Raw genomic sequence first — 20,961 nt, 5'->3', positions numbered from 1 at the left:
TCCTTTTATTTCCCATTTCCGTCATATCATCGTTAGCAGCTTTATCTGACAAACGTTCCGTCTGATCCACTTCAGACCGGCTGCAAACATATTTCACACACAAACCGGCTCCCCATGCTGTTTTGGCCCCAAACAAGATAACGATCCCCATAGCAAAGCCGTACGGGGAGAGCCCAGCAGGCATTCTCACACCATTTAGGATGAGATGAAAATTCCACTTGACGATCCTTTTCACCAGCAGGGGCGAATGCCATCACTAAAATGGTATGTGAAGCGAAAAAGAGTGAGAGATAAAAAAAACACAATCATGTTTCTTTTGTGGAGGAAAAAAAACATACACACACAACGCTCCGGTATTGAATGGAAAATAATATATTTGAATTGAAAGTTTCCATCTTTGGGGGTTGAGAAACGAATTGAAAGGAATGCGATAACGTACACTGTTTAGCGTACCCGGAATGTGTGTTTGTTAGTGAAAGTTCGAATTTGGTTCGAGCGTAAAAAGTGAAAAAAATGCTCTCGCCGTATGACAAGCGTATGCAAATTGGTTCCACTTGTCATCTGTATCTGTCAATCCACAAAGGATAACTTGCTACGGGAATGCAAATGCTGAACGGGCGACGGTTTGTATGGTTTGCTGCCTGTTTGGACAAACTCATCGGTGTGTGAAAATGATGGATTTTGGATGTGCGCTCTTGTTATAGAATTATGACTGTTTTGGTTTTGTCGCACAGATGTTCTGTTGTTTTGCTAGTTGTTTTTGCGGTTATCGTTCAAGCGAAATGGGAATTTAGCATCGGCAAAACAAGTACAAATGGGGCTCTTCACGATTCTAGTCAGCTTTTTGTATCGAATTTGACAGTTGGAGGCTGAAATCATGTAAACCGGGTCCATACAAAACCACACACAAAACTAGCCTGTTATATTCAGTCTAGATTATTCTAGCCTCAGAGCTAGAATTAGATTCCAGTACCTGTTCGGCAAACATGGCAAATCAAGGTGGTGTTTTCATTTATCCCAAGTTGCATTAAAGAGATCAGGTGGTAGAATCTAGAATCAAAGTGTATGTAGTCCAGGTGGTCTCATAGTATGTTTATTATAACCAAATTCGAACATAACTTTTTGACATGACGGGTGAAAACTTTTGCTCAAACAAGCTTGCTGGAGGCTTGACGAATACACAATACACTCTTAAAATCTTCATTCAGAAACAGAAGCAATAAAAATCAGCCTTCTAAATTCATACACCTTGGGATAAGCCCACCTGTATATTATACACGCTTAGATAGCTGCTCAAAAACTGCTATACAATCCAAACAGCTGACATGCTGAAATTTCAGCCTAAAAACTTAAAACGGAAAGGGCCCTAAAATCGGTTTTTGGATGGTGCAAAGCTGTTTTTTATGTCATTCATAAAATTCGTTACATTTTTTTGTGCATTAAAAGTAAATATCGAAACAATGTCTTGTTTTGCTATTTTTCCCTACCATTAAGGATTTTTTTTATTTAGGAGGAACGGTCCAAAACCATAAAGCAAAAACAAAAAGTGTGAAAACAGATTAATGGAGGCGCCTGGTACATGATAAAGCATGCAAAGCTTGCCGCAAGATCCCGTTTACGAATGTGTATACTAGTAAATGATTTGAATACTTATATCCATTTTTTACTCGTGAGGTTTTAAATCAACAACGTTCAAAAGATAATCTAATTAAAGATTTCAGGCCAAATGAAGCCAGTTATAGGTAAAAGCATGCTTCTAAATTACGTTTTCGCTCAACTGAACATACATGTGCGTCGTGACTGCCATGAAGGATCATGTTTAATTTTCTGGCAAATGATATTTATATGAAAGGCAAAACCAACACATTCTACGCATAGATAATGAAAGGAATGTACGCATGGGACATGAAATTGAAACTTTTACCATTTTATTTCATTTTTACCGTTTCTTGGAACCACCTCATGTCATTCACGGGCACACTGAAGCGTATCCCAGTGCTTATCTAAAAGGTCCGTTCGTCGGAAAACCCCAGAAAACAACTCAGCCAAACCCAAAAGATACTGCAAAACATTTGCTCGGAAAGCGCGCCCGTCTGGTTTCGTTTGCTAATTGCGCGTTCTTTTTACATCTCGGCGATTTTGTTTTCATTTCACGTGGAGCTTTTTCCACTCTTTTCCGCGATTCCTGTACAGCTACAGACGTACAGATGGGATCAAATTTCGGTGTGTTCTTGTTTCGCTGTAAAACCCCAGCTCTGCTTCGCGTCAATCCCTCGCAAACTTTCCGCAGAGTCGAGTGTGTTGCTTCACCCTTTTTTCCGGATACGAAAAGAATACAACCATGACCTCGAACCTTTCGCAAAACAAGTCTTTTGCGGGAGGAGGAAAAAAGTTGAAAAGGATCGGGGGGACTGGTTGACGAAAGCAGCAAAGAAAATACCGGCTGACAAATGGAAAAGATGTGTCTGACATTTACACACAATTGAAATGTTAATGGCAAAGGGTTACAAACGCGTAGGCGAAGTAACATCCCAAAAAAATGAAAAAAATGGTCGAAAACAGGTCTCTAATGTTTGATGTTTTGTCAGAAAAACTCTCGTAATGTCTCAATTTTCTTTTACCATCTTTAATGAAACTATTCCACCCATTGCCAGGTTTCATCGTGGTGGCTTCGTGCGTGATGACATTCGAAGCCCGAGACTCAGCGGCCAAGGTGGTCCCAGCCCGGTTCAAGCTGAACGCTCAGGGATCCGCCCGAAATCCTAGCCGCAACAATAACTCGCGACGTTCCACAGGTAAGCTCGATTTAAGCAAACGGTGTGTATTCATTTCTCAATTTGCTATTGCTGTCAAAAGCTGGCACTAGGTTAGGTTTAAGTGGAGAGTGAGATTATGACGAGGGCCTCCATTATCCTCATCATCTTGAGAAGGGTTAAAAGAAGTAAATCAAATGTCCCTGAAAGGTGACTCACCTTTTGTGAGATATGCGTGTCTTACCATCATAGAACAAGCTTTCTGATCGCACTCAAAAACGGATCTCTTCCAACAGTTTATGATTTGAAGTGTAACGTTTACCAATATTTCACAGCATGTTCAGTACATCAACTGCATTACCAAAAAAAAGCAAACCCAATCAACATCTGCCTTTAACGAATTTTACCATTTTCAGACATTCCATTGAATTGATACGCCTTCAGCTAAATGCGTAATCGTAGATTGCAATGACTGCCGGTGAAATGGTTCGTAAAAAAGCAAACAGAATCTGACAAGCACTTTCCTGCCAACATTATGCCAACAGAAGCGGCATACACCTACCGGAAAATGTAACGCAGTATAGACGCGAGCGAATTCCAGGAACAAGCTGTTGTCATATTGTTGGCAGCGGCTGCAATTCGTGCAGCTCTTTATATTTGTTTGGGATGCTCTTGCTTCTGATACTATCATGGTAGAGATATGTTCAGCGTAGGTACAAACAAGAATCCTTCTGGGAACTTGCTTCAAACCAACATTTTTAAAGCGAATTTCTTTGTACCTTTTGTAATAGAATCTGATATTCCTTCGTTACACACAAGTATTTTTATTTACAAGTTAAAGTATGCTACAGCATTCCAACTAGAGTTGTTACTTTAATTATCGAAGAATATTTTAGGTTTAAATTATAGCTTGTAGCAATTGGCGTATATTGAAGTAGTACTGACTTTTCATCTGAATTATCGTTTCTGCTGTAATAATCATTACCACAACGCATCTTCAACGTCTTTCACGAGACAAACTTGGAGCTAAAATCAACCCGCACCCTCGGTGTCTTGTCATCTTTTCTCAATTAAAGTTTTCTTGTTTGCGGTGTAGTTTGATGTGGCTAAAACTTCTTCCCACCACAGTCGAAATGAGATAAAAAGATCCTCATTATGGCACGTTGGCGTGTGGTACAAAGCCCTGCGCTGGAATGAAGAAATAATGCAAAATACAGGCGGTCGGTTGCATCGTTGGATTACAAGTAAGGTACATCCTCGGGCTTCCTCTTTTGCTCGTTACTTCCCCCCACGAGCGCACGATGGTTGCTTGTACGGTATGTGAACAGCACCATACTTAACGGGAAGAAAGTTGAGCAATACAAGTTCTCTGCCAACCGCAGTACACTCGGCTTCTTGAAGAGCATGACTTCTAGACACCGATTTTCAGCGTGCAATCGTATAAAGACTTAAGACCGCAACTTGTTAGGAAACTTTCACATTCCCCTATCAGTAGGGAAGTAATATTTAGCACATTATTCCTCTTCTTTCCATCCATTCTGTTTTGCATCTTTGCAAATGATAATCACTACACGACAGCTCCGTTTTTAAATGTTTAACATTGCACATCCTGCTAACCAAGTAGGAGGAGTTTACACAGCGTAGAAGACAAACGAGTGTGATGTGTTCAGTTACAGTTTCATAATTCAACTCAACTCACAGTTACAGCCCAAAGTCGAGTAATATACATAAAACAAACTCTCTAACCGCTCTTGTGCATGTGTTTTTCTTTCACTTTCTTCACTTCCATTTCAGGTGTCTCGAATGGTCCAACAGCAATCATGGGACCGCAGACTGCCCGCTGGGAACAGCACTTGGGCGTCTTTCGAACTTCGCCCGCCACAGAGCAGGTCCCGGACCGCAAAGCACTCACGGCAGCTCTTGTACACTTCTCCAAAGCCTTAGGGTAGGTAGTCATGCTGAAACAGACGACAAGACTGTTCAAGCTGATAAGAGTCTTTGCGGATATGATGGATGCTTTTACGGCGTGTATATATATTTTTTTATGTCAGACCCAATGTGTAATGTTATTCATATTAACGAAAGGCAAAAGAGCAATGAGCAGGGGCTACTTTAGATATTTGTTGACAAACTACAAGGTCGTCAATTTTATCCACCTTTAGCACTGTTTTTATGTGTTTTAAGTTGTTTATCCAAATATTAAGTTTTATAATGCGTCATAAAAAGCATATTCCACTGCTCTATTTGGTGTTAGTTCAGTGCCACCAAACTGCAGCTACTTACCAAGCATACTGATAATCTTCTCTGGGTTGACAATTTGCATACCGGCACACTTACAAGAGCTACTCATCAAAAGTCAACCCATGCCTGTGGTATACACTTATGCGCATAATATCATCCAAGCTCATTTCCATAATGCCATGTCACGGGGATCAATCTTCCTAAGGCATGGCCGTATAGGATGCAAATAGGATAATAGGTGCATCCTGTGAAGTGATCTGCATCCAAGATAGAATGACAGTTGCTTACTGAAAGAAGGGTGAATTGGATATGGATGTTTTTCTCTGAGTAAAAGCTAACTATATAGTTTTGTTAAAAATTGATAATAATACATTGATCGTACTCGCTAGTATAATTTCGATTTTCACTAGCGCATCAGGTGGTGGCTGAACGAAGCATGTTGTCGTAAAATTCATGTCACAGCTGCAAAACATATGTTATTTTTTCATGTTGTTTTTAATTAAATCGGGCTGGAAAAGCTTTGTAACAGGTACAAACACATGTTCTGCAGGTATTTCAGCCACTTCCGCGTCAAAAAACGATGACAACATTACTTAAGTTTGAGATCCGGAACGACCTCAATTCTCTCGGCGACTTGGAATAGCTTCCACCATGTTCTCTATTAGTAAAAGAATCTTCTCTGCACATATTTTCCCATACATTGATTGCTCTTCTTAGGAATGAAACCTTTCAACGGTTTGTTCCAACATCCGTTACGGCTGATATGTAGCCATAGCATTACCTCTCGGCAACAACAAATTTTTTTCCGAGAAAAAACCATTCCCCAAACCATAAGATAAACTTCGCTCAGGGCCGATGCGATGGATGGTGGGTCCTATTTTTGGACGCAAATCGATACTACTTTCACATCGAGCGTATAGATTGGTGCAAGTATCTGCTACCAAACATCAGCAAACGAGCGCAAAGGTAAAGCGCAGATAGTAGGATCTTGTTGAGTATTTTTCCACTTCCCACACGCAAATGCCTGCATAGTCAGCGAGTGATGCTTTATCGGTAAACTGGACCGTGTTACGTTCCGGTGACTGTTTTCATAAAAATAAGATGTTTTTGCGATCTCTTTTGTACGGTATCAAATTTAGTTTGGCGTTTTATTGTAACACAACATGTAAAGTGAAAAAAGCATATAAATTGATAGTTTAAATGTTTTCCCCATGAAACAAACCTCACACCGAAGCTCACTCAATATGGCCACTTTATAGGTCATCGTAAATTATCGCTACACCGCCATCAACATTATTGTTTTATCAATTGCATTATCATCAGACATTAAGCTGAAGCGATTTAAGTGTCCCAGTTTCTTGGCTCCCCGGAGAGAACTAACACGGATGTGTGCGAGGTATAGCGTGCAGTCATGAACATCATTTGTTATATGTTTACCAACCAACCAACCAGCTCCCTCGTTTTCCTTGTCTAACGTCACCACATCAACGAATGTAAGCTCATATCGTCCATCGTCGTCACAGCAGCTGGTACAAATTACAAGAAATCACAACATTTCACATTTGGTGTACACCGCAACGCTTTAGCTCTTTCGCCGTTTTCACACTTAATGGAGAAGCTGAAGTGAAGCATCGGTGTTCCATTTTTCCATTCCGTGAAATCCTACACCCAACCGTCGAACCGTCGAGCTGTCCAGGGTCTATTACACCCGGCGCACCGCTCGGAACGTCTCGCTTGCCTGCCATCAACCGCCAATTGATGCCACGGAACGTAATTTGTGCCCTGGCTCAGCGGGCAACACTTTGTGTAGTAGTAATTTCGCTGCGTTTCTTAACGCTTTGCTTCGGCTGTTGCCGGTTTGCTGGGTTGGTTGTCATCGGCTGGCTTCCTCGCCGTCGGAGACAATGGGGCGCTGGCGACAATGAATTCAGGTTACGAGGCTACTTTTCTTTGTAGGACGGTACAGTTCGCCAAGATGTTTCCCGGTTCGTGTGGACACGACGACAACTTTCCTGTCCCTGTTCGTGCAAGCGGATTACTGAAAAGCCAATCAAAGGGAGGGCTCAGCAGAAGCAGTTTAGCAGTGTGGGCGAATGCTTTGCTGCTTGATGTCTTGATAATATACTTTTTGGTACAGTGTTTGTGTAACAGTTTGCAAACCGTTTTGGGAGCCTTTATGTGTGATTTTTGACGAAGGCATGCGTGTCATGAATAGTAAATATTTAGAAATCTCGAATGTTTTCTTAGTTTGAATTATGATTAAGATTTGTTTGAATACAAGAAACATAATTTTCACTATTAAAATTAGTTATATTTTCGTTTTTGATTTTCTTATATTAAGAGTTTTCAAACGAGTATAATTTCTTAAAGTTCGAAATAAAATCATAATAATGCAGAAAAATGAATCTTCAACATTTACTCATTTACCCATTCGCCCTAAAAATGTCCACTGTGAGAATTTCAACAATATCATTTACCTCTAACGCAATTTATAGAGTGTAAAAGAACACAATAGAAACACATTGTTGCTATAAATTAAACCATTCCGTACCGCACCGGGTTTGTGGCTCAACAGCAACTGCATGTTTGGGGAGGGGTAGGACGATTGTTTCCGTTTTTGGTGTTAATTAAATTTCTCCGACTTACATTGCACCGTGTGGATTGGCAGTACAAACCTTGGCAAGAGGGACATTTTGTGTGGACGTGCAATCATTACTCCATGCAAGCAAGTCCCAATGTTTCCAAGCAACCAGATGGTCTCACTGAAATGTCCCAGTACATTTCACCGGATTTCTAGCCGCAATCAACGCAACAGTGTACTCTTTCCCATGCATCGGTGCTTTCTTTCGACAACGATTAAGCTGCACAATGAACGCCCTTAGCATATACACCGTACGTTGAAGAGTGTGAGTTTGTTTGACCTTCTTGTTGCATACTAAAACAGTACAAACGTGGTAAGTGGATCAAGCAAATTGAGGGACTTGCATTTGATTGCACTGATGAAGAGAGACCGAGCTGGGAACATTTATTATGCTCTAGCGAGGGAAGAGTTTTCAGACAGCTTGATTCTTTGTAAATATAATTCATTTACAACAAATACGTTTTATGCTACGTTACAATGTTGAAGCAATGTATTTTTATTTGCATAATAACGCACTAGTTTAGTTAAAGAATAAACAACCAATAAATTGCTCGCAAATATTTATGAATATTGCACTGATACTGAATCATACTCAGCAATTTATCCTCGAAAAATATAGGGCTCTCTATACAATTTGTAAATTATATACTAAATCTTACAAATGTAAAAATACACCTATACTCAAATAGGGAAAGAATTTTCACTTGAACTGTTGAGCCATAAAGGTGAATTATGTCAGCTAATTATAATAATGAAAATACTAAGAATGTAGCTAGCAATAACGAAATAAGCATCCCTTAAGCCACCAACTACTGTTTCATGCCCAACTCCAACTCGTATTACCGTCACTTTTGCCGGCGCTCGGAAGATTGTACAATTTATCATAAAACACTCCAGCCAGGCCCCATTGACGCCATCGCCACACGGTGGCACTAGACAGATAAGGACCAAACCGCAACACGCGGCCAAATAAACCGGTGGAAGGATACAGTACACTATCCGTTGAGCCGTGATGATGAATCGTTTCACTCGTTACAGGCACCAGCACAACCATCCCCAAACACCCAACGGAGGGAGGGCTATCTTATGGCTCACACTTTATTTCATCAACATTTTTTTCCTTCATCTTGCTTACACGCAAACACGCTTTCTTTCAGGACACCGAAAACGTCACCCCATCGGCGGCCGAGCGAAAGCCAAAGCCGGCGTGTGTCACGAAGCGGTTCGGTGCCCAATTTGTACGCCGAAAAGCTGAACGTTCCACTGCTCGCCTCCGGCTCGCCCGCCAACATCCGGTCCGAGGCGGGTGGCCACCATCGGCATCATCGGGGATCGCGCGTCAGCAGTATGGTACAGCGGTCGACGCGGGACCCCATTGGCAGTGGGTTGCTACATCCAGGGATGCTTCAGTTTCACCGACACGCCCTGTCGGTGGACGAACCGGAACCGCTGGCCAGGTAGGTGCAGCCAGGTGGCGGACGGATGGCGTAGGGATTGGATAAATGTGAGGTGTTTTAGAGTTTGGTGATGAGATGGTCGTTTTGTCCGTATTATGAAGCGTTTCGGAACAATTTTTGTTGAATAAATTATGAAGCTGAAGCTGAACGAAGGAAATGGCACGATAAAGATGAGCAGTACATCTTCGTAACGTTTTGACAAAAGCAAAAACGTTTGTTATAAATATCTTTTTTATCTACAGAAAATTATTCTGAAATAACAATAAAATAGCAAGTAAACAGTATAATTATTTGTATTGGCAATAGATTATCAAGTATTAACTAAAAAATAACAAAAATTGAAGAAGTCATCCAAAAATTTTCTTTAACAAAAGTGTAGCATTCTTTTAAGCTAGATTTGAATTGATTTTTTTTTTAGTATTTAGTCTAAAAACAACTAAGTTGGGAAAATTGTCAAATAGCCTATTGATGACCATTTTTTTGTTAAACAGTTATAAAATGCATGACGAATTGTTTTTTCAATCAATTAAAACATTTTACTTAACTGGGAGGGAGTTAGTACAGTATTATCATATTTTGTGTATCGTACTCTATGGATGACCCCTTGAATTAATTTGATTTAAATGATTCATTTTATATGACATTATTTTAACTAATTCCATAAATTGGGCGTGTATTGTATGAAAAAGAGAATGGAACTATTAAATTCATTAATATATTTTGTTTATTTTACGTTTAGATTTTACAAGTTATTAAATGTTCGAGGGAAAGTAAAACTCAAATAGGCTTGAATGCCATCCAAGGTGGAAAATTATTTTGACGATAGTAACGATATGATAATGATTGTAAATGTGCAATTGAATGACAAGCTTTAACGATACGAACTGATTGCGTTACGAATCGTTGAATTGTTTCATCAAACACACAGAACAACCGAAATGAACGCTATTACATCTCGAACCTGCCGAATGGGCACTCGACCACAGTTTGCCAAATTCAATCAGACTCTATAATTACTCATAGTTTATTACAGTCCCACTCAAAACTGCTGACTTGTCATTAAAAATGCAATCAACTCAACCATATTCCAACCTCTCATTTACTCCCGACTCTATAATTCCACCACATTGTTGGCGCTGACACCACGCAAGGACACTCAATCAAGCCGGCTCGCACGGTTCGGTACAGTACGGGTACGGGGGCGAGATCGTACCCGTGCACAAGCTGCGAGATCGCAACAAACGCTCGGATACGGCCCGCCGGCACGTCCTGTCCCGCCAGACCAAAATCGAAAAGGACGAATCGCTCGGCAGCCCCAAACACGGCCACATCAGCCGACGTGCCTCCACCATCTCCAATACGTCCGTCTCCTCCAAGCTGAACCGGGGTAGCCGACGTGCCTCCACCATCTCCAAAACGCCAAGCGTCGATTCGCGCGGGGCAGCATCCACGATCGAAATCAACAGCCCGGACCGGTCGCTGGTGCTCGGGCTGACGCCCCCGAGAAAGGGCACGACGCCCGCGTTCGGGCCCATATCGACGCCGTCGGTCGAGAAGGAGTGCCGGTAGGTGGCGTTATTTATTTAGCTGTAGCACGTGTCTTTCATGCCATAACCTCATTCGCCGCAATATTGCCTGTGTCTTTTTTGGTAGTTGAAGTTTATTTTTAATAACTCGCCCATAGTGACGGACCGAATAGGTTTGGAAGTTGTCGTTAGTGTTGTTTTGTCCATTTCGGATAAAATTGATGTTTCTTACAAGTTATGTTTTTTTTTTTAAATATAGTATTATTATGACATTTTGAAACCATTATCTGCTCTTCTGGAAGGCACTAATAATTTTAGTAATACACAAATATGAAACAAAAGGGGCGGTACCGTGGTACATTCGTCAACTCGAACGACTCAATAACATGCCCGCCATGAGTTCAAGCCCAGAATGGACCGTACCCCCGTAGCAAGGATTGACTATCCTGCTACGTGTAATGAATTAAGTCTCGATAGCCTGTATAGACCGGCCATGTCTACGTAGGACGTTACGCCAAATAGAAGAAGAAGAACACAAATATGAACTGAAAATGTACGTTTATATAGGTACTTCTGAGTACTAAACGATTTCTTTAGCGATTCACTAGCATAAGGAATCAATTTGTTAACTAATTTATTATTGTTTCAAAGTATAACTAGCCTAGTTTATTCAACTTAGCCAACTGATTCGTTTTGAAGAAAAAATACTGTAATTAAATTGGAAAAATAACGCTGTAAGCATAAAGGTACAATCTATTATTCAGGCTTGCTATAATTATTTCACTCTCATGAATCAGTCTCACAAAAAGGCAAACTGGAAAAGTTACCAACATTGGAGGCCTTTAATTGAATTTATTTCCAAATAACTGTAATCAAAAAGTTTAGTTGAAAAAAATGTTTAAGAGGTAATTTTCTTCACCCAAAATACGGTCCAAACTGGTACAGAGTTAATAGAGCGTCCATCATCAAACATGCATGCCACTAATCACGGGTCATTGGTATCAACGGATCTAAAAAACAGAAGAGAGTAACTACCACTCATCATCTGTTGAACAGCAACGCAAACATTCAAATATAAGCCCAACAGAACCTTTCGGTCACCTTCCTTCCAGCGTCCTAACTTCATTTTATAGCTGAAACAAAGAGTTTCCAATTTTCCTGCTTTTCTGTCCAAAACAGCTCTCCCTAGACCAGCCCTACACCCACGGGCTCGAAACGAAAGTTCAATGTCTTCGAAACTGTTGTCGGTGGTGGTGTTTTTGTTTCATATCGATTTCAAACCTGCCATTTTGTTTACCCCATCCCCACTCCATAACATCCCTTTGCGGCCATTTTTGGCAGGCATTTTGATGGCTTTCTCTTTTCGTTGTTGCTGGCCCTATTCGCGTAGCGTATAATTGCGTATTCTCCAGCACACGGCCGAAAGACAAACAGAAAGCCACGGGCCGTGTTTTGTAGTTGACTGACCCGGGCATGATTGTTTCTTTCCTTTCCGCTTCGTTTCATTCGCTCTTTTTTTGTGGCCGCCTCGTGCCTAAAGCCACCATAGTCACCAGGGGTCATTTTTTTTGCCCTTCCGAATCCGACCCGAATTATATACCGAGTGGCAGAAAAATCACTTTCAGATTTATACTGCTTCCTGCCGGCGCATAAACATGGCGTGCCCATGGTAACGTAAAGGATCGCAAACTGCCCTCGCTGAACCGACCACAAACAATGTAAAACAAAGAAGAAGAAAAATGCCAAACAAACAAATCTAAGACGCAACAGGATTGACGCGTGGCGTCCAGTTTTCCATTGCGTCGTATAGCGCCGCGTCCGGTTGTTCGGTGGTGGTGTGGTGATTCTTTTCCACTTCAGCTGCCACCACACGGACACGCTAAATTCCGTTCCGTCACGCAACGATGCTAATGACCGAGTTATTATTACTCTTTGGTTCGCCCTTTGTTTTACACGTGCTGCTGTTGTTTTTTTTAATACATTTTTGTTTTAGTTTTTGAACCACATCGTCCACCAAATAAAAACAGAAAAATCATCTTTATGATATATTTTTGCACTTTACTTTTTACTGTTCTCTCTCTCTTTCTCTCTCGCTCAAATAGGAGTCAGCTGTCAATTTGCTCCGAGCCGGCGGCGATCAGTCAACGCAATCTCTCCTGTCAATCGAGCTTGGAACCGTGCGTACCGGAAGAGGAAAGCTCCCCCGAGTACGATCACACCGGCGACGAGGGTAACGGCGAGGGCAGGGAGCAGAGCAATAAAAAACATCCCTCACCCAACCCTGCCGAACCGTTGTCTGTTGCAAATCCTCCCCTGCGACCGGACTCACTAGTGCTCGCGTCCAAGGAGAGGGCGGCGTCCGGGGAACAGGGAAATCAGCAGCCCCAGCCACCAAACCGGCAGCAGCAACCCCTGTACCGTAGCAACTCGAGCAAAAGCTTCCGCAAACCCAAACCAAAGTGTGCGAGCAAAAAGCTTAGCAACGAGTACGACCAGATCTACGTAATTAGCGCTGGTGTCGGTGCACCGAACGGAAACGCGACCGGAAACAATCGTTATCCCAATTTCCAGCATCAGACGCGCCCGGCCGACGACGACCATTACGATTCGATCGAGGTCATACACGAGCGGCGCAGCAAAAACTTTAGCAAGTTTTCCACTGCTGGCACGAGCCCGCAAGAGACGGCTGACGGTGGGGGGCATGATAATGCACCGGGCACATATCTGGTGTCTTCCGGTTCGATAGAGGGCGAATACCGGAAGATGGGCTCGAACGTGATTAGCGTCGTGGCGGACATATCGCCGGCGCCCGCAAGCAATATGGCGGTGGTGGAGGTGCCTCAGCAGCAGCAAGAGTCTTCTACACAGGATGCACCAGAGCGGATGAGTGGCTGCAGTAGTCCAACAGTGAAAAAACAGGATGCGAGTGAAAGCATTACGAACACGAACGTGGAATCCCGGTCAGAAGAGAAGGACGAAAAGCAAAACAATAACCACACGGCGCTATCGCAAGTGAAGGAAGATGCTGTGCCAAAGGACGAGAAAGTAGACTCACAATAGAGCCAATGACGGTGTATGGTCTAACCCGGGTCAAGCCCTTAAACGAACCGGTCCTTCTTAATGGAGTTCCTTTCACCGCTGCCCAGGAGAACGACTGAAGATGGACGACCAGAACGCGACGGTGATGTGTGTGAAAATCGCTCGATAAGTGTTGAAAAGTGGCTGCTTCCAACATTACAGCAGCTTTCCGTCACCTCGCCGCAGGTAAGCCGCGTCATGGGTGGGTCTGCCCTGGACCTGTGCTCGATAGATTCAATTGCGTTCGTGCGGGGATGTGTATAAACGAACGAAGGAGGAAACAAGAGCTGCCCTGAGGGGCTGTGTTTGTTTGTGAGCAGGGACGAAAAGGAGCAGATAGTTCGCGCGATTGGTTGCCGAAAGCGCTTTTACTTCTTCACGACAGTTACAGCATGGTGCAGCGATATGCTGCTGACATAAAACACGAACCCACATACACACACACATGCAATTGAGGTCGAATGGTTGCAATCGTTTGGTGCAGTTTTCGATTACATCGAATGGGATGTGCCAGGAATTTCAATTTGCTAGCCTTCGGTTATTAGACTTTCTTTCGATTAAATTCGACACGCTATAAGTAGGAATGTTGATGGAAGGTTGTTGTGAGGTTATGATACGAAGTCTTTAGAATCCTGTTTTTTATATCGAAGTTGTTAACGATTTTGAGCAAACAATATTGTAATGTACTATTTCATAGTTTCGATTCCTTAACAATTTTTCTGTTTTTTTACCTTCATTATTACGATTTTTGAATTGTCTGAAATTGTTATTTTCTTCTTCAATTCTTCAACTATGTACACTGATTATACATACATCATTCCTCAAATGATTTTCATAGTTTTCCACCATTCCATCATCTTCTTTCTCTTGATTTGATCTTCCAAACGCCAGAAAAGTTAAGCACTTTCAACAATCACGAATGTAGCAGAAAAAATGGCGGCTGTTGTAATTCCAACTTTTCTACCGCAAATGTAACATCCCACCGGAAAGGGACGTCCATTTGTTCGCCCCAAATCGCCAACATCACGCTTGACATCCTTCCAGTGACGTGGGCGGGTTCGTGATAACTGACCCTTTACTGAAATGTTTGGCCGCCTTTCTCTTTATTCCAACCGAACATCCATCATACAAGCAAGCTTATCTTCAAGTCAAGTTATACGGGTTCAGTTTGAGACTATCCAACAGATTTCTTCAAGTCGATGGAAACACAGCAAAGTATGGGCGGGATGTTGCACGAGTGGTTTGATAACGTTTCCTGTGTTGGACGTGTTGGCAAAGAAAAACTAACTCAAAAACTCCTTATCTATTGTCCTTATCGAAGACTTGCAAAAGTATCTGCTTGTGTGGTGAAATTGGAGCCAAAATAGTGAACTTGCGGTGAAGCTTTTAATCTCTCTGCTATGTATTTAAACAGCAATGTTGGCTATTTCTGTCAACCTTTCGTACAATTAGAAGCTATTTTACGTTAGCTCCAAGAAAAATGGTCGTAAAACAAACCATCCCTAACATTCGCAACTAAACGAGGGCAAACATAATGATACCATGCTCTCCCCGTTGCAATAAAGCATCATGATGCAAAAGTTTTAATCTGCTCCACCGGGACAGATCACTCGACCGAGGACCTTGTGTCATCGGATTACACCGGATTGGTCCCGCAAAACTTTCTAACCACCGAGGTCAACCATACGGTAAGTGAGTTAATTTTGTGTGGAAAGAATGAAAACCACCCATCATCGTTTGTTGTTTTCCCCCCAGGAGAAAAGGGACTTTTGGCTCGGAAAACCACAACAATTTCAATCTCGTTTAGTGATGTTTAGTTTAACTTTTTGCCGTCGCTTGGCGATGTTTATTTTTATCAGTGCCTTGGTTTCGTTGGCTCGAATCAGTTATTTCAGTTAAAGTAATTGTTAATTTTATTTGATACCAACAAACTTTTTCGTGAAGTAACATATGCCACAGGGAAATATCAAGCAGCTTAACTTTTTCATTCTTTTTAAACATGAACTTCCATTTCAACTTTAATCTAATCAAACAGGAAACTCGATCCACGAAGCCTAAGTGAAAGTGGTATATTTTCCGCAGGTGCACATGCCAAAGTCAATTATTTGAATCCGAATAACAAACACACATTGTGCTACCCAGCGTTCCTACACGCTTCGCTTTTTCCACCCATTGCACCCTTCACACCGACGGCAATGTAAATGTAGCCCCACATTTCAATACATTCTCTCTGGGGCAATCAGTACAGAACAGACAGGAAAGCTGGGTCACGTACGAGACAAAGAGACTAAAGGAAGAAACCACCACAAACTCAAAGCTTCACTTCAAAGCAATCGAGCCAGAACCGATACGATTGGGTAAAAATGGCAGCACGAAGTGAAATCGAAATTGCTCTCTCCCTGCCCAAAACCAGCACCGTTCCCAAGGTTTCACGGGCCAACCGACAACGGGAACGTACCACAAAGCAGGATAAGGTAGAATTGAAACGATAAATTCAATATCTAACGAATGTTTACGCTCAACACTAGCATCGGGATAAGGAAATGGGAAGAGAAAGTAAAATACGACTAACGAAGGAGAGAGAAAAAAACGAACATAAGGAGGTCAAATACGAGCAAGTGGAAAGCAGGCTTTTGAAGGTGTCAGTGAAGGAGCAGAAGGAGAAACATAAAAAAAGCTCAAAGAAAAACTTTCCACAAAAAAGGCAATGGCAATGCAAGAACTTCAATCGGTCGAGCGTGTGCAAATTGGCTACGGCATCAACTAACCACACGCCGTCACACTTACACCTTACAAGTTTGTTTGCCATGGGAGGGATTGTTTTGGAGATGACGGCCCACAAAAACAATCAAAAGCACCAAAGCCAGCCAGCTTGTTAGGGAAGCTGCTAGCTAACAGCACGAGAAAGGAGTAACAAATACGATGAGCGAATATAATCCCACGATGATCAGCTTTCCGTGGACGCACGATAGCATGTGCTGTTAAATGTATGCGTGAGAATTGATCACAGTGGTGACATAAAGAAGAAAACTAGATGTACATGTGGTTACAATTGCATTAGATTAGGTTAAAATGTGCGTGTTGTTTCAGTTTCAGTTTAATAACCATCATAAACGATGTAGTGAAGAAAACAAATAACATGTGCAAGGAGGACATATTTATCGAATTGTTACCTTCTACTGTATATGCGATGTGTGTGCACACTTGCCTTCTTGGCGCTGTTTTTTTTTTTTTTTTTTTTTTGCTGTCCGGATATTGTACAGTGAGTTAGCAGAGCATATTTACACAACCAAGTGGTGAGTGTGTTTATTGGGAAAACGGAAGACAAATGACCCAAGACGAATAGCGCATGAAAAGGAATTGGACTGTGGGCAGTGAAATGAAGCTAGGAAGTTTACAAACTACACAGTAAGGAAAGGAGAAAAGGATATTTACAATGGTGATCACGAGATCGAGGTCAGTTTACGAAAAGCTACTCTGTGAATGGTTGGGCTTACACTCATACAAAAGACAGTTAGTAACAGAAACATCTGCATGAAATGGAACACTTTTCATCATTTCATTCCACTCCTATTTACATCACCTTCCCGAAAACCGATCAATCACAGAAACTAGCCGTAACATAGCGCTAATTCACAAACACCCTTACGCACACATAGAAGCACCAAAGGAGGGTAATAAAAAAAAGGTAGAAACAATATTTGAGTGAATAGATCAGTGTCTATTTATTTCATATACGTACCACTACACGGCTAAGCATCAAAACCAAAACATTGTGCCAAAAAGAAACGAAGCGGACACACGCACACGGTTAAAACTGGAACTGTGTGCACTGGGTGGGCAGCATACAGCGTGTCAACACAAATGTGAGTGGAAAATCAAATTAACTCCCCGCGTAGGACCACGAGCTTCAAGTATATGTTGTTTGTTACGAGCTTTTCAAACCGCGGACCGTTTTCCCGCGGCAAGTTTGCGTGTGGTCATGCAGTTGAGTAGATTAGAGAACAGCCCTGCAACGTAGAGCTGGCAGCATGGAATGTAGAAGTTTATCTTACCACTGTGGATAAGTTTTTCTGGCACTTATTTAGCTTTTTTTTTGTTATATTTTTTGAATTTACTATTTTAAAGGTGAAATATTTCATTACCATTCCATGCGCTTCCTGCTCCATGCTGTCCAGCTCTGCATGTCTACCGTACGGAAAATAGTTTAGAAGGGGATGGGAACTCTCATACCACACGCTGAGCAGCGAACGTTGTGAAGCAAAACGAGCAATTGTTAAGCGTAAAAGTTATATACTCTCCGAGACCGTTCTAGCGTTTGTATACGGAAAACTGATATAGATTACTTTGAGCACTGTGTGAAGATGGAGGAACGTTCGATGCCTACGGAAGATGGTAAATAAATGTCGTTTTGATGTAATAAAAAATGCGTGTTTGTGCAGCGTAAAAATGAAAAAAAATATCACAATAATATTGACTTTTAGTTTTCTTATCTATGCATAAATTGTACTTTTCTTTAATTATTTTTTCCCCCTTTTGGTAGAGTATGAAATCCTATTTATAACGACCGATTTTTATTTAATCTTTAATATTTGAGCAAATAAACACTGTTATGACTCCAATAGGAAAATTATAATTCATCAGCATATGAGTACATCGTTTAAATAATTATTATTTCACCAAAAATATAATAATATTAATTTAGCTTTTCTCCAGAAGGCCGGCACATATTTTTCCACATGAGAGATGATCGGCTCGTAATGGAGACGCCTGGTAGGTAATAAATTATTCAATAAAATGGTTTTTGTTTTCTATGTGGATCATTTTTGAAACATTTTTGCTAGCTATATTTTGATATTTTACACCATTCATAACACATTTAAAGCATTTGATGCTGATGGTGTCCATAAAATATATCTCACGTTCATGAATACTCTGCATATTACCAGCCGTTTTTATAGAACCTTCAAATCTTTACCACAACATTGACGTCTGGAATGAAAAAAGTTAAAAAAAAGTCTCGTGCATATGTTCGTTTTACACAAGTCAATAAAAATATACGCCATTACTTAAAAACACTTCCCGAGCGACATACGCAAATCATTTACGCAAACACTTAGCTACAGACGCCCGGCGTGGAATAATGTCCACAGCAAGCAGAGCACTTGGATGATTAGAGGCATCATCTTGGTACCGTTACTCGTTCGTGTATGTGTATGTGTGAGTGTATGTGACTGTCGTAAAACCCTGTATGACATAACCACCATCGTTACCACCGCCTGCAGGCAAAGGTGTAAACCCTACCCTCGAACCGGAATATGGTTGAGTGTTTTCCATTGCGAACACTTCTCCACGAGTTCCTTCCCAGCAGCACAGCCCGTTGAGTCGCAAAGCCATAATGACAATAGGGAAACAAAAGGCGCTAGTCTTTGACGTCGTGTACGCCGTCGGTTTATTTGCGCTACCCACATTCCAACACCACCGCCGCTAGCTGCGCGATCGGTTCACGCTAACGAGCTGAAGAGTGACGACGACGATGGTAACAAAAGCATTCCGTTCGGGAAACCACATTTGCCTCTCGGTGCATTGCTGCACCGTTGCATCACGCTGTCGGGATGCCAGATGCTACAATAGGTAGGAAACTCCTCCCGTCGAAAGGAAATGGTTTCCACATTTTTACACCATTGGCGTTCCTTTTGTTCGGAAGCATTCAAGGGTGCTCGGGGTTTTTTTATCGCTCCCTGTTCTTATAATAAATGAAAACGAGAAGCTTGATAAGATACGACGCTGCCATTGTTGGTTTTCAAGGTGAAGTTTGCTGCATTTTTGTTTTTCTATAAAAACAAATCTTTGATTTTTATCAGAACACAAATGTTCTTCTAAAATAAATTTTATCCTGCAAATCTTCTCGGGCATGATGAAAGCCACGAATAAAAGCAACCTTACTTCTGAAAGCCAATAATTAGTCACTTTTTTCCATCAGCGTTTTTCATCTTGCATGTTATTTGGTGACGTTTGCGTGACCGGAAATTTAACCATGACTCAGTACAAGATGGGTTCGTTTCTTTTCCCATTCAAAACGCACCTCACACGCCACCAATCCCAAAATGGGAATGGCCGAAACCTAGCGGACGCCATTGACCTTCTCAAGGATTTTTCAAGTTGTTTTCCACTTCACACCTGAGCACCGCACCTAACGTGGTTGTTGACTGTTGCTAGGAGTAAAAGAAATGGATTAGTTTCAGCAACTTGCTCTTTAAGGATTTCAATATGCTTTTCGTGGTAGAGCTTTATTTCTTAAATATATAAACAAAATAACTGTTTCGTTCGTTCTTATACATCTTATAATACTTTGACTGTAAAAAACCGTGAATAAAAATCCGACAGTGAAAATCCAAGAAAAAGCTCTTTGTTAAAAGCTCAAGGACATACAAAACGATATGAAACGGGTTTGCAGCGCGCGAATAATTATTTCATCACCCGTCCATAAATATGACCCAACTTGCAAAAATATCCCTCTGCTCCAACTTCAACCTGAAACCACCTACTATAAAGCAATAACCGTACTAGGCAGCAACACATCAATTCAAGCAAGAAAAAGAATTTCAAAAAACGAACAAAGTTCGTCGTCATCAAATTCGATGACGGCACAACTTTGACCCTCCAACGATGGAGGGAGGGCAAAACGATTTCTATTTCCCAGCACAAAACGTCACCACTACCACCACCATCATCACCACCACCGGTGGATTAGCCAGAAGTAAAGAATGGGACAAGAAGGCAGAATATAAAAAAAATACGCAGACGAGCTAATACGAATTCCGGACGGTGGGATGAGGTTTTATTGCTGGAAATAGACTCTGTTAAGGGGCGGTTGGGAAACCACTAACAAGGGACGGGCTGAGACAAATAGGGGAGGGGGGAGGGGCAGGTGGCTGCCTCTATAAACGTTCATGATTTATGCTGGCACTGGTGGTAGCGCGATGCTTCCAGCAAACCGTCAAGAAATCGGCGCACGCTACCGACCATGCCCTTGTTATGCATGGTTTGGTGGGAAAGTTCGTGCCTTATGCTCTTCGCAGGCATCCAGGGAGCAACGATAATTAAATCAGCCGCCATGGACGGGATGGGTTGACGCGATGGTCTCGAGAGAGTGTTGTGCCCAAGCTGTACCCTCGAAAACTTTAAAACCCTGCTCTGCGCAAAGAATGGGTGGAAAAACAGACAAATGAATCCACTCGGGTGTGATTTCCTGCTTGATTGCT

At 41.8% G+C, this 20,961-nt stretch overlaps 1 protein-coding gene across 3 annotated transcripts in view; it reads left to right on the top strand.

The window, feature by feature from the left end:
• LOC120895622 overlaps positions 1–18,106 on the top strand; it is a 29,500-nt gene extending 11,394 nt beyond the window's left edge. For all 3 annotated transcript variants that reach the window (XM_040299125.1, XM_040299124.1, XM_040299123.1), the window contains 5 exons: positions 2,655–2,795; positions 4,548–4,698; positions 8,793–9,092; positions 10,244–10,657; positions 12,721–18,106. In XM_040299125.1, the coding sequence (XP_040155059.1) occupies positions 2,655–2,795; positions 4,548–4,698; positions 8,793–9,092; positions 10,244–10,657; positions 12,721–13,678 (1,964 nt within the window). In that variant the 3' untranslated portion in view covers positions 13,679–18,106. The remainder of the gene's footprint in view (positions 1–2,654; positions 2,796–4,547; positions 4,699–8,792; positions 9,093–10,243; positions 10,658–12,720) is intronic.
• The last annotated feature ends 2,855 nt before the right edge of the window (positions 18,107–20,961 follow it).

Source organism: Anopheles arabiensis, chromosome 2 (genome assembly GCF_016920715.1).
Source record: "Anopheles arabiensis isolate DONGOLA chromosome 2, AaraD3, whole genome shotgun sequence".
In the NCBI taxonomy this organism is placed as follows: Eukaryota; Metazoa; Arthropoda; class Insecta; order Diptera; family Culicidae; genus Anopheles; species Anopheles arabiensis.
The sequence above is the reverse complement of the archived record's forward strand: the minus strand, read 5'-3'. Positions and strand labels throughout refer to the sequence as shown.